Source organism: Rhincodon typus, chromosome 32 (assembly GCF_021869965.1).
Source record: "Rhincodon typus isolate 14 chromosome 32, sRhiTyp1.1, whole genome shotgun sequence".
Taxonomy (NCBI): domain Eukaryota; kingdom Metazoa; phylum Chordata; class Chondrichthyes; order Orectolobiformes; family Rhincodontidae; genus Rhincodon; species Rhincodon typus.
In genome coordinates, this window is record NC_063363.1 from 9,986,991 (window position 1) to 10,001,142 (window position 14,152).

A 14,152-nucleotide genomic window follows, 5' to 3' on the forward strand; every position below is an offset into this window, starting at 1 on the left:
ATGGTAACACCATTGAATGACAAGGAGCAGTAGTTAGATTGTCTCTTAATGGTAATGATCATAGACTGGCATTTGTGTGGCACAAATGTTACTTGCCACTTGTCAGTCTAAGCCTGGCTATTGTCCAGGTCTTGTTGCATTTGAACATGGACTGCTTCAGTATCTGAGGAGTCGCAAATGGTGCTGAACATTGTGCCATCATTGGCGAACATCCCCACTTCTGACCTTACAATGGAGGGAAAGTTATTGATGAAGCAGCTAAAGATGGGTAGGCCTAGGACACTAATGAGAGAAACTCCTGCACAGTTGTCCTGGAGCTGAGATGCCTGACCTCCAACAACCACAGCCATCTTCCAATGTGGCTGGTATGACTCCAACCATCGGACAGTTTGCCTCCTGATATCCATTGATTCCAGTTTTGCTAGGTTTCAGTAATGCGACACTTGGTCAAATGCAGCCTTGATGCAACACTCGGTCGAATGCAGTCTTGATGTCAAGGGCTGTCACTCTCACTTCTGGTATTCAGTTCTTTTGTCCATGTTTGAACCAAGGCTGTAATGAGGTCAGGAGCTGAGTGGCCCTGGCAGAACTCAAACTGGGCTTAAATGAGCAGGTTATTGCTGAGCAGGTCCTGCTTGATAGCACTATCAATGACACCTTCTATCACTTTACTGATGATCAAGAGTGGACTGATGGGGCAGTAACTAGCTGGTTTGCATTTGTCTTGCTTTTTATGTACAGGACATACTTGGACAATTTTCCATATCGTCAGGCAGATGCCAGTACTGTAACTGTACTGGAACAGCTTGGCTAGGGCAGCAACAAGTTCTGGAGCACAAATCCTCAGTACTATTACTGGAATGTTGTCAGGGCCCATAGCCTTTGCAGTATCCAGTGTCTCCAAGCATTTCTTGATATCATGTGGCCTGAATCGAATTGGCTGAAGACTTGTATCTATAATGCTGGGGACCACTGGACGAGACAGAGATGGATCATCTGCTTGGCACTTCTGGCTGAAGACTGCTGTGAAAGCTTCAGCCATATCTTTTGCACTGATGTACTGGGCTCTTCCATCATTGAGGATGATGATATTTGTGCTGGCTCCTCCTCCAGCAAGTTGTTTAATTGTCCACCACCTGGATGTAGCAGGACTGCAAAGCTTAGATCTGATCCATTGGTTATGAGATTGCTTAGCTCTGTCTATCACTTGCTGCTTATGGTGTTTGGTGTGCAAGTAGTCATGGTTGGTAGCTTCACCAGGTTGAGACCTGATTTTCAGGTATGCCTGGTGTGCTCTCAGTACTCTCTATTGAATCAAGGTTGATCCTCCAGCTTGAGGTAATGGTTCAGTATGAGATATGTCAAGCCATTACAGATTGTGCTGGAGTATGATTCTAATGCTGTTGATGGCCCACAGTACCTCATGGATGCCCAGTCTTGAGTTTTTAGATCTGTTCGAAGTCTGTCCCATTTAGCACAGCGATAGCGCCACATAATACGATGGAGGTTATTCTCAATGTGAAGGCAAGCCTTCATCTCCACAAGGACTGTGTTGTGGTCACTTTTACTGATACTGTCACAGACAGATAGGTAAGGATTAGGCTAAGTATGTTTCACCCTCTTGTTGCATCCCTCACCACCTGCTGCAGACTCAGTTTAGCAGCTATGTCCTTCAGGATCCAACTAGCTCAATTGGTAGTACGGCTGCCGAGCCACTCGTGGACATTGAAATCCCCCACCCAGAGTGCATTTTGTGCCCTTGCCATCCTCAGTGCACCCTCCAAGTGTTGTTCAACATGGAAGAGTACCAATTCATCAGCCAAGGGAGGACATACGTGGTATGTGATAATCGGCAGGAGGTTTCCTTGCCAAGGGGTCGGAGACAATGTCGAGGACTCCCAGGGCAACTCCTTCCCAACTGAATACCCACTGTACCACCACCTCTGCTGGGTCTGTCCTGCCAATGGGACATCAGTTGACCAAGATGGTTAGGTGTTTTACAAATTGATTCTTAGCTATTTCAATATCAAACAGAGAAGGTATTACCCATTCTTCCTCATAAGACTTTGCTTTCCTGGGAGGCATCTAAATGAAGTCCAAAAACTTCCTTAATCAACTTCCACACATACAGGAGGTAATTTTGAATTTGTAGCATAGGAAAATGGATGATAGTAAATCACCAGTCCTTTCTACATCTCTCCTCATTTTCACTTTCATTGACTTCTGGACTTGGGTGACTACAGAATAACCAGCACCCATCAATTTATGGGAGGGCACTGATAGTGATTATTTTCTGAACACTTATTCTCAATTTTAGTAGCATTACTACACTGTTTGTTAGACACATTTTACATTTTTCTATTTAGTACATCAGAAATATAAATGATATCAAGATTTTCTTATCTAGCAGCATTGTTTTGTACATTATATTCGTGGTTACAATCCCCCTGAGTGTGATCAGCCTGAAGTTTAACATCATCATTTACTGACAAAGTAGAGGTAATCTCATGCTGGATGCATGGCTGCCAATGAAATTAAGTGAGGCTTCCCAAAACATTTAACATGCGATCACAAATTGCTTTTGAAATAAGCTTTAAAAATTGAGGTATGTACATCAGTATAATACATTGCAAATCTTATCCCATTACTGTTTCCACTCAGTGCCATACAGACGCCAGCACTCTATTAGAAAAATGATACTGATTCATTGAGACACTTTATGAAAATCTGTAGCTACATTTAAAAAGAAAACATAGTTATAGGGGCACAGAATCAATTATTTCTTTACTTTTGTCCTAGAAAATTAGGAACCATCCAACACAATCCAAAATGATTGAAATAACGGGCTGGATTTTCCAAGGAGTCACAAGGAGCTTGTCACTCCACTTCTTGTCCATGTTAAGAGCGCCACATTTCCAACAAGAGACTCCAATCATTCAGAAGTGTGGAGCCATACCTTAAATTTGACTTGTATTGCGGGATAGTCAGAAGAATGCAGACTATGTTCTCTTTTTCACAGCAGTCAGTTGCTGTATTCTGTGATTTAAAGGTCTAGCATCCCAGGTATCCACATTGATAGCTCCTGTTATAGAGTAAGAACTTAAGCGTGAAGATGCCAGGAGGATGGGGTGCCAGATAGGTAGGTTGCTAGGTGTTTACGGTGCCAGGGTGTGAGGTGGCAAGGGGTCAGGTAACTGATGGACTATTTAGGGTAGGTTGGGCTGGACGAGAGGTTGTGGGTCCGATGGGGCAGGGGGTGTTTGGTCCCCTTTCAGGGGATGGGGGAAACTGCTGGGTTCAGCAGCAGGAAGAGGGTATTGGGTACTGGGGTCAGAGGAGAGGACGCTGTCAGCTCCTGGGAGTAGAAGGGGCTATGAAGTCCTGGGGACAGAGAGGGTGTCAGGTCTGAGTCTGGTGGATGTAAGGCATCTAGGGAAGGTATAATGGATGAAGTGTGTGGTAAATTAGGGATTCAAATTAACAGTTACTCAGAAGTTAGTCTAGGTGTGTAATAATCTTCTTCAGTTCTGAAGAAGGGTCTCTGGACCCAAAACGTTAACTCTGCTTTCTCTCCACAGATGCTGCCAGACCTTCTGAGCTTTTTCAGCAATTTCTGATTTCCAGTTCTTTGGGGGTTTTTTGTAGTAGTCTAATCCTTCTTGAGTAACAATTTATGTAAAACTGCAGGAAAACCCTCCAAGTTCATTTTCTGATATAACTGGATACTGGAAATATAGAAATTGCAAAATGGAATTTTCTACTTTCTGGCTATGTCCCTCAGAGTTTGCCACTCTGAGGGATTCTACAGGATTCCCATCTATGCTGCAGAAATGACCGACCATTAGAAAATCCAGGCCATTACTTTGTTGCTCTTAGGCAAATTATATCATTGCACTGAGAATTGGTGGCTCCAAGAAAGGAACATCAGATGAGAACTGTAGCATTCAATGAAGTAAGTCAACCATACAGGTTTAATGAGCAAGCAGTGCAAAAGTATGGCCCAGTGACAGGATGAACACAATAAGATCACCCTTTCTAGTTAGGGTTCTCTGGTTTTGTAAATTATTAAGCATTCACTATTTAGAGACTGAATAAACTGACCTAACCAAAGGCTGAAAAATTAATGTTTGGTTTAAAGTTCTTTTACCTGATTAGGTTGCTTTGACTGGCATACAAAATCCCTGCACCAAAGATGACAACATTCCTGAACCTACCCTCCATAGCTGTGACGTAGAGAACAGACTGGCAAAAAGCTAGTTACGAGGAACCTATTAAAGGACGTAAACTGAGAAATTTGCTTCAAAGTAAAGACAAATGAGCAGGACCTGGAACACAATATTACAAAGAAAAGATATTTTGAAGTGGTAACTGTTTGGAATAATAGGTAATGAAGACCAAAATATTCGGCATTTTTTAAATTCAGCTGGATGCTGCATTGATAGGGTTAGGATATTAAAGTCTCAGCTCCATGGATGATTATATCTCACCTTTAATATATTGAAACTTACATTTACTGATTTGACTTTAGGAAGGATATCTGTAGTAGAACATTGCAATCCTGCAACACATGAACTAGTTAAATCTTTCTGCATACTGCTTTATCAAAAAATTGGTAACCTATTAAAATGGTTATTCAGACAAAATAACAGTTTTGCAACATCTCACCACTGCTCATCAGTGCAGAATTGGCAACTTCTGGGATTGCCTTATTACTGGTAATCTGTAGCACATCACACTTGTGCCTGTTCTACTAGGAAGAGAGTTGTTGTTCATTGGTAATCATAACAGGGGTGGTGAGAGAACTTCATTTCAGAAATGTGCAATTTACGAGCTACACGTTACCTATTTATGTTTTAACACAAATTTGGAAGATTTGTTCTGGCAATATATCTGACAATGTATTCGTTCGCATATTGCCTAGACATCATCTTTTCAAGTTTCCTTTCTATGGTTCCCTTTCAATTTGTTGTCTGCAAATGCAGCACAAATTGTAAACATGTGTACCACTATTTTAAATTCATTTGTACAGATTAAGAAGATATTTAAATGTTATCTGTGTACACATATAATAAATAAAGTACAGTTCAAGTAGGCTGCATATTACCATCTTCTCAATGGAAATTAGGGACAATAAATTTGAGCCTATATCCATATCTCATGAATGGATTTATGAAACTCTACAAGTGGTGATCAAATAGAATTTGAGACAATTTATGTTCTGTCCATTATTATATATCTTCACAATGCTCGTCAAAAAACGTATGAAGTGGTGGCAGAATTCATGGGTTGCTGACAGTCACATAGGCTAAGATGTGAATTTTCCCCTCATAAATGTGGGCATCTTTATACCAGCGAATAGGAAAGAAGCATTCTATGAACTCCCACAATCTATACAATAGGGGTGGGAGCATAATGAATGGGTACTACACAACTGACATGAATATCCTACCGGATGCCAAACTAAAACTTCAAACTACAGGTCCAGTCCACACTCTTTGGGTCTATTTAGAGCAGGATAAAAAACAAAAATACCTAACTCAAAGGTGGAACTGCTGTCATAAACCAAGTATTCACCTCCAGAATTTACTGTTTACCTGGAAATATTGCCCTATTCTTCCCAGACTAACTATTTATGACAGTATACAAGAAGTGTTTAATTAAGTGGGACAGACATGATCAATGCTCCATTATTTGAAGTAGTTCTCTGATGCAGAAACGTAGCTAACTTTATGAACCAGTTTTTATCTCTAGACCAAATACCTGCATATGCAACAAAGAAACAGGGGCTTTAGCCCAACAAATTCACGCCAGTCTAGATGCATCAAACCCAAGAACTTGCTTCTTTGCTGTATCTTCTTACCTTATCAATATCTGTTTGTAATATTATGTTTCCATCTACACAGTTTACAGTGTTGCCTATCATTTGAAAAGCTGACGGCAACAGTGAACCTACTAAAGATGCTTTGACACTTTTCTTTGTAATTCTTTAGTTTAATTGGCATTCTTCTCTTTCCAGCTCACGGTCACATTTTGATGCCCTCTCCTCCCGTCCTTGGTTTGGCTCCCTGAAGTTTGTACCTCTGCGCTGCTGCCAATTCCAGCTCTTTGTACTCCAAATGTTCTTTGAACAAGTGAGAAACACAATCACAATGCCTGATATCAAACCAATTCCCTCCCAGATGTTATTGCATATACTTATATATTTGTAAGAACCTTAAGACACAGGATTCTTCTGAGCCAACACTTTGGAATTTTGAGTATTTCAGTTTTTTTTATTTTACATCAAAACCCAAGAGAAAATTTGGAAAAAAATTAGAGTCTGAAAAGCGGGATATCAGCAAAATTCAGTTCTTATTTTCAATGTCATTAAACCTAAAATAAACCCTCAAGCATACTGTATGTAATTTCTCCACGTTATTAATGGTATTTGAAATAACTGCAGAGAGGCCGGTGTCCCATCATCAAGTCACCCTTTATTTAAATGTGCACAGCATACTGGTTGTGGGCAGCCAGCTCAGAGTCAGTCCCCTGAACTGAGGAGATTTTAAATCCCGTTTATATTGGTCAGCCAGGCCTTCCTGATCGGCCCAGGTTAACAACCCCAGTCAAGGATCTCAGTCAACAAGATCCACCTGGTTCCAATTACTATAGTATTGCTGTTGCCAACAGCTGAGCTCTTCAAGGTGTATGCTAGCATTACACATACAGAGTGTAGGCGTTTCCCAACCTGTCTTTTGCAAAGAAGAAAATGGGAAACTGTGCAGTCTTTTCCTCACAAATTCAAGAGGAAATCTGTTTTTAACAGACTCAATTCACAAATAAAACCGAGCAATTTGCTGGCGCAAATTAATAACGATGGTTTCAAAAGTTCCCAATGGATGTGAAATATTATAAATCAGACCTTTAACAGACCTGGCAAGAACTACCATAATATGTCTGCAGATTTAGAATATTTGGCTACAAGTTAAGCCAAAACAGTCTGCAAGAGCAAAAGTCTGATTTACGGAACAGTAAATGCCAGGCGCTTCCTCCAGGCTCGCTAAGGAGAAGAATGAAGAAAGTGAGAGGAGAACAGAAAGTACGAAAGACAGCCTGCTACAAATTCGAGAACATTAGCAGAGGCCTAGTACCTAGAAACTCTAAGTTTCCTGTCGCTTGATTAAGAAGGCTGCTATTTTCAGTCTGCCTAAAGGGGGATGGCAGTTTACCATTAAGGTATCCTCAAGGAACTTGCAGTCATGGTACCTGGTTTATTTCAAAAGGATATCGAAATCAAGAAAGCTTCTCAAAAAAATCTTGTGAATAAATTCAATTTGTTACTGTTTATGAAACTCGAGACCATGGGTGCAAAGCAAATGTTTATAACCACTGATTTGACAGCAAATGTACTTGTGTCTTTGGAAGTATGAACTCAACTCAATTAGAATCATTGAATTACTACACAGTGGGAGCTGGCCATTCGGCCCATAGAGTCCACACTGACCCCCCCAAACAGCATCACACCCAGAACCACTCCCCTATCCTATCCCTGTAACCTTGTATTTCCCATGGCTGGTCCACGTAGCCTGCACGTCATTGTGACTGTGGGCGGAAACCGGAACACCCGGAGGATACCCACACAGACACCGGCAGAATGTGCAAACCCACATTTTCACTCAAGGGTGGGAGGCAGCAGTGCTAACCACTGAGCCACAACTAGCTCCAGTTAGTACCAGAACAGATTTTGCACTCATCACATTTCTCATACAGTCAGCATAAATACAGATACAACTGTAAACCAAAAAATTCAGTCAAGGATTCAAAGGGGATTTCTGCACTAGCTCAGGAAAAAAAAAGAGAATGACACATATACTGCTGATGTTTCTTTAAATTTTCTACATAAAATGCTACCACTGATCATTTAATAACTTGAAAGTCAGAAAGCAAAACCATTAACATAGAAATTAAAAGCAATGCTGTGGTTCTGAAATATGAGCTTCAAAACCACAATGAAAGAAGAGGATTAACAGGCTTGTCATGAACTTTCATGGGAGCTGTGGCAAGGAACTTAATGTCAGTCAATTTTAACATAAAAATTGCTTGCTGCAATTCAAGACTAGACTGCTGTCATCTGTTGAATAGAGAACTAATTCACAAAGAATTTCAGAATGAATGTTATTCAACATCAGAAATGTCTCACCTTTTATGATGTAACAATAATGCATCACCACAACATCAGTAAAGCTACAGTAAATTAGAAAGATATTGCTTTCCATTTACTGACCTGTATTTGTAGCAATTTGTACTTGTGAACAGCAACAGACACCAAATCTGAAATATTACAGAAATGCACAACAAAATAATGACAATGCTCAAACATACATCTTCACCCATATGCTGTATCCATACTGCACCTCTCTCACTGAAACTATGCCAAAACTAGTTCCACAGATGGTGAAATGATGCTAGCACAGATCAGAATTGGAGGAAGTGAGAACACCTTCAAGGGATGATTGTCTCCCTTTATAACCATTGGTGTGAAGCTTATTTTTAAAAAATAAAATTGGCAACTACTTGTTTTATCACTGCTTCCCAACTGGAGAATAAAGATCTGAGCTAGAGACTGGAAATCCATGCTCCAAATAGGAAATGAATCCAACAATACGCTTTTATCACTCACTTTGTGGTAGCATAAGTGGGCAGTTTAACCATGGTTCCCACATTATATGGCCACTGATATATTGCAGCAGTAAATGCATAACAAAGGCAACATTAGTCTCTGAACTAAATTAGTGAATAAAGATTTTTGATGAATTGAAAAATGAAATAGCAGGCAACCATCCTTCTCATACAACCCTCTGCTCCACTAAGCCTGTTCCACCATTCCAATTAGCTAATAATTGATCTGGACCTCGCTTTCTTTAGAGTAGAGGTGTTGTGTTCTACAATTTAATAGATATGTCTGCTCTAGGTAACTGGTTGTAATTCCATTTGTCACATTAAAATTATCCTATTTCTGAAGAAGTGTAGACAAATATGGAATGCATTGCAATATTTGTTTACAGGAGACCTATTTTACATTTAAACAACATAAAAACAGGGGGGAATTTCAAAGCTTTTTGACAAATCTTACTTCTGGCAAAATTTACTCAAAAGGAGACTAACAACAGGAGCCAACATTACTAAAGTTGGCAACATGAGATTTGGAGACAGCAAGCAGTCAGCACTGTTACACAGTAAACACACAATGATTTGACCCAGAAGTCCTGGAAACAAAGATTCAAAAATAAATACTAGGACAGTAAACTTATAGCAAGTTTCACCCTATAAGTAATGCTATTGAGTAGAAAAACTGAGAAATAAGCTACTTTCATTTACTCCTCCTTGAAAAAGAAAGTGCCCTTATTTTTCAGAATTATGGTCTATTTTACAGCCACTGTTATCAATTGACATAAATAATTTGGACATGGAAACCATTGTAATATTTTGGAATTTGCTGATGATGTTCCCAAACTAGGTGGGAAAGTAAATTGTGAGGAGGATGGAAGGAGACATCAGGATGTCTTGGACAAGCTAAATGAATGGGACCGAACATGGCACATAGAATATTTGTAACTTGATATGAAATTAATAATTTTCTAAGAAAAAAAAATAGAAAGGCAGAATATTTCTTAAATGGTGAGAGGTTGGCAAGTACAGATTTTTAAAGGGGCCTGAATGCCATTACTCTTGAATCACTACAAGTTAACATGCAGATGCAGCAAGCAATCAGCAAAGAAAATGGTACGTTGCCTTCACGGCAGGAGGATTTGAGTACAGGTATAAAGATATTTTGCTGACGCCTCACTTGGAGTATTGGGTATAGTTTTGGTCTCCTGATCTAAGGAGGGATTTGCCATAGAGGGAATTCAACAAAGGTTCTCAGATTAATCCCTGGAAAGGTAAGATTGTGTTAGATCATAAGACATAAAAGCAGAAGTAGACCATTCTGCCATCAAGACTGCTCCACCATTCAATGAAATCATGGCTGATGCGATAATCATCAGTTCCACTTCCTTAGAATTAAACCAGAATCCTTCATCCCTTGTTGCTTTAAAATACGTCCATGTTTAACAACCCAGCCTCTACAGACCTCTGTAGTTTTTTTTTAAAAATCCACAGATTCACCACTCTCTGAAAGAAGAAAATTTCTCCTCATCTGTCATTACTGCGTTAGATTATACTCTCTGGTCCTGGACTCTCTCATGTGGAAACAAGCCCTCAGAATCTTCCCTTTTTAGCCCCGAAAAGAACCTTACATGTTTCATTAAGGTTGCTTCTCATTCTTCAATATACATTCTACAATGAGTATTGGCTCAAAGTACTCAATCTCTCCCCATAAGAAAATCCCTCCATACTCAGGACGAACCTAGCAAACCTTTTCCTGACTGCTGCCAAAGCCGGTATATATTTCCTTAGATAGGGGGACCAAACTGTTCACAGTATTCCAGCTGGGGTCTGACTACTGTCTTGTAAAGTTTTAGCAAGGCTTCCCTATTTTAATCCTCCATTCCCTTTGAAATAAAGGCCAACATTCCACTTGCTTTCCCAATTACCAACTGAACTTGTGTGCTAGAATCTTTTGATTAATGCACAAGAAATCCCTCTGTGCTGCAGCTTTCTGCAGTCTCTCTCCTTTTTCCTTCCTGCCAAAGAGCATAACCTCTCATTTTCCACAATTACATTCCATTTGCTAAGTTTTTGTCTACTCACTTAACTTGTCTATATCCCTCTGCATACGCTTTTTATCACCCTCACTAACTGCCTTCCTACCAACTTATACATTCACTTTCTTTATGCAAGTCATTAGTATATATTGTAAATCAGCACTGTAGCTGTAGCACTGAGCCCCTTAACACTCCACTGAAAATGTGCCCCTTACCCCAACACTGCCTTCTTAGTTGGCCAATTGTCTATCCATGCTAATATATTACCCACAACAGCAAGGGCTCATATCAAATAGTCTTGTGCGGTACCTCATCAATCACCTTTGGAAATCCAAATATATTATACCTACCAGTTCCCCTTATTTATCCTGCTTGTTACTATCTCAAAGAATTCTAATAAATTTATCAGTCATGATTTCCCATTCATGAAGTCATGCTGACTCTGTTTAATTATGTATTTCTAAATGCTCTGGTATTACATCCTTTATAATAAACTCTTAACAATTTCCCCAAGTACAGTCATTGAGCTAACTGGCCAATTGATAGCGGTGTATTGTCTCCTTCCTTTTTGAATAAGGGGGTTACACTGGCAGTTCTTTAATCCTGTGGGACTTTTCCAAAATCTGAGGATTGTAGGAAGATGACGACCAGAGCATCCACTACCTTTGTAGCTACTTTCTTCCTCTGATATATCAGGCCAAGGGACTTTAACCCCATTAGTTGCTCTAGTATGTTTTTTTAAATCGAGTGATAGTTACTGTACTTATTTCATCGCTCCCCTTTACCCTTGGTTTTTTGTATGTTTTGGAATAATGAAGACAGCATGACAGGACCTGGTCTGTATTCTCTACAATTTTGAAGAATGAGGGGTAACTTCAGTAAAATTTACAAAAGTCTTAGGGATTATAATAAAGTATATGTTGATCAGGTATTTTCCCTGATAGATATGTCTAAAGCCAGGTGACCTAATCTCAGGATAAGTGGTAGGCCATCTAAGACAGATATGATGAGAAATTTCTTCACTCAGAGGATGATGAATCTACAGAATTCTCTACCTTCGGGGTTGCTAAAGCTCATTCGTTGAACATGTACAAGAATGACATTGATAAATTTCTGGAGATTAATGACATCAAGAGCTATAGGTATGGAGTGGAAAAGTGGCATTGAAGTAGACAATCAGCCATAATTTAACCAAATGGCAGGACAGCCTTGACAGGCTCAATGGCCTACTCCTGTTCCAATGTTCCTATAATGATAAGCAGAATATTTCTGACCTTGTAGTGAAAATACTTCTTGTTCAGACAGAATTCCTCACCTGCAAACCACTGTTAATTTAATCAATAACATGCAGCCTGAAAAGGTTCCATAGCAGAGCATAAAGGTTGCGATTTATTGCTAGGAAGTCAAGCAATAACGTAGGAAATTTGAGTTCCTAAAATGTTACAGAATTTTCTGAGGTCAACTCACCAAATCTGTTTATTGCAACACAACATCAAATTTACTCTTAAGACGAAAAGGTAGACACTGATTAACATCTAAACTATAAACCGTAACTAGAACTATATCCCCTTAATTCCAAACGCAGACATAATCACACAACACAAACATCAACTGTCTCTGCTGAGAAGATACATAAAAAGAAAGACAAAATAAAAAGCACTCCCTGTTGGCCAAGGATCCGTAAACAAAGGAGAGAATTTGATAACTCTTCACAATTCACCAGGTGTTTGTCAACAAAATCAAACTGCTGACAGCTGCTGATTGATGGAAGTTCAAATTGAAATATCACTGGATCTGAGTCTTTGGGAAGTGACCACACTTCAGTTTTACAGGGTTCAAAGGTATTCAGAAATACTGATATATATCAGGTTCCCAGAAACTACTGCTGAAAGAAAGAGAGAGACTTGCAGCTCCTGTGGTTTCCTTCATTATTGGCCACTTAGGTCTGTAAAATGGAAGCCAAATGCAGAAGGGTTGCTAGGTAATAATTTGCCCAAAGACTCACATAGTCTTTGGGCCATAAACCCCATCTCACATTTTTCTAAAAGATTGTTTTACTTTCTCACCTAAGTCTCTTGACTTTCTGTAAACAGAAAGTAAACTATTGTACACATTAAACTGTTGACTTTATTTCCAAGAAACCACATAGTAAAGACCCCTTTCAGTCCAGAAAATATCCACACATTTCTATATATTCCAGTTTTTCACACAGCCCATAAATAAAAACATGTATCCTCAACACTAAAACATCGCAAAATCAGTGACATGAAGACAGATAAAAGGATCCAAAGACTGAGCTAGAGGGTTCTCTCTAAGATGCTAAAGGATTTTCAGCAGCCAAAAAGATAGTAAGGAAACTCAAAATGTGGATGTGCAATATTGAACACCAGAGTAGTGTGACCTGGATGTCTCATTATTGCCTGTTCTTATATTATACTGATGTTAGTCCCTCTTTTAAGATGATAGGTTCTACTTTCTGAAAGAAAAAGGACTTTGCTCATTACCCTGTATGACTACATACCTCCAATTTTCCCTCTTTATGTGGCAACACCATGTAAAAGGCAGGCACTTAAAATCGGCATCTCTTTGTTCTATCACATCAAACAGTAGTGCTGAAAAGCAATACTGATGTCCAAATTAAAGAAAATCAGATGATACAAACATCGGGCAATTTGCCACCTGTATTCTAAGATGACCACAATTTATCCAATGCCATATTCCCTCCCATACATATGATTATCTCTCGAAGCCTTCAACCCAGGCAAAGCAAAACCACGTGTTATGAAATGTAGTACTTTTAAAAACTGCAAAATTAATATCAACATACCTGCTATCTTTATGTTAAGGTTAGCGTCTAGAAGCAAGTTTTCAGCTTTCAGGTCTCGATGTACAATGTTTCGACAGTGGCAAAAATGGACCGCTGCAACAATCTGTTTGAATTTCTTTCGGGCTTCTTTCTCCGCCATTCGTCCATGGGCTACGAGATGATCTATGGGTTTGAAAGGTTGGAGAAGAAAGAGGAGAACATGAGAAACATGAAATAAAAAAACCTAAGAGCTGAAATGTGACAATTTTTGGCAAAACAGAACACATTTTGGTGATATTTTCAAAAAGTACAGACCTATTTATACAAGGGGTTTATAAAACCATGAGGGGCTTAGATAAGGTGACCAGCTATAAAGGTCTTTTCCCCAGGGTAGGGGAGTCTTAGACAGCACAGGTTTAAGGTGAGAAGGGAAAGATTTAAAAATGACCTAAGGGGTGATGTTTATATGGAATGACTGCCAGACGAAGTGGTGGAGACAGGTACATTTATAACATTTAAAAGACATTTGGAAGGTACATGGGTAGGAAAGGTTTAGAAGGATATGGGCCAAACACAGGCCCATGGGGCTAGTTCAGTTGAGGAAACCTGGTCGACATGGACAAGTTATGCCAAAGGGAAAACACTCCTTTACAAAGTGAAA

The 14,152-nt window shown here is 39.5% G+C and overlaps 1 protein-coding gene across 1 annotated transcript in view; it reads right to left on the bottom strand.

Moving 5' to 3' along the window:
- The window catches only part of sik3 (SIK family kinase 3), a 115,416-nt gene extending 101,747 nt beyond the window's left edge, over positions 1-13,669 (bottom strand). The window contains 1 exon segment of the mRNA XM_048615472.1: positions 13,513-13,669. Coding sequence (XP_048471429.1) covers positions 13,513-13,651 — 139 coding nt within the window. The 5' untranslated portion in view covers positions 13,652-13,669.
- Between the last annotated feature and the right edge of the window lie 483 nt (positions 13,670-14,152).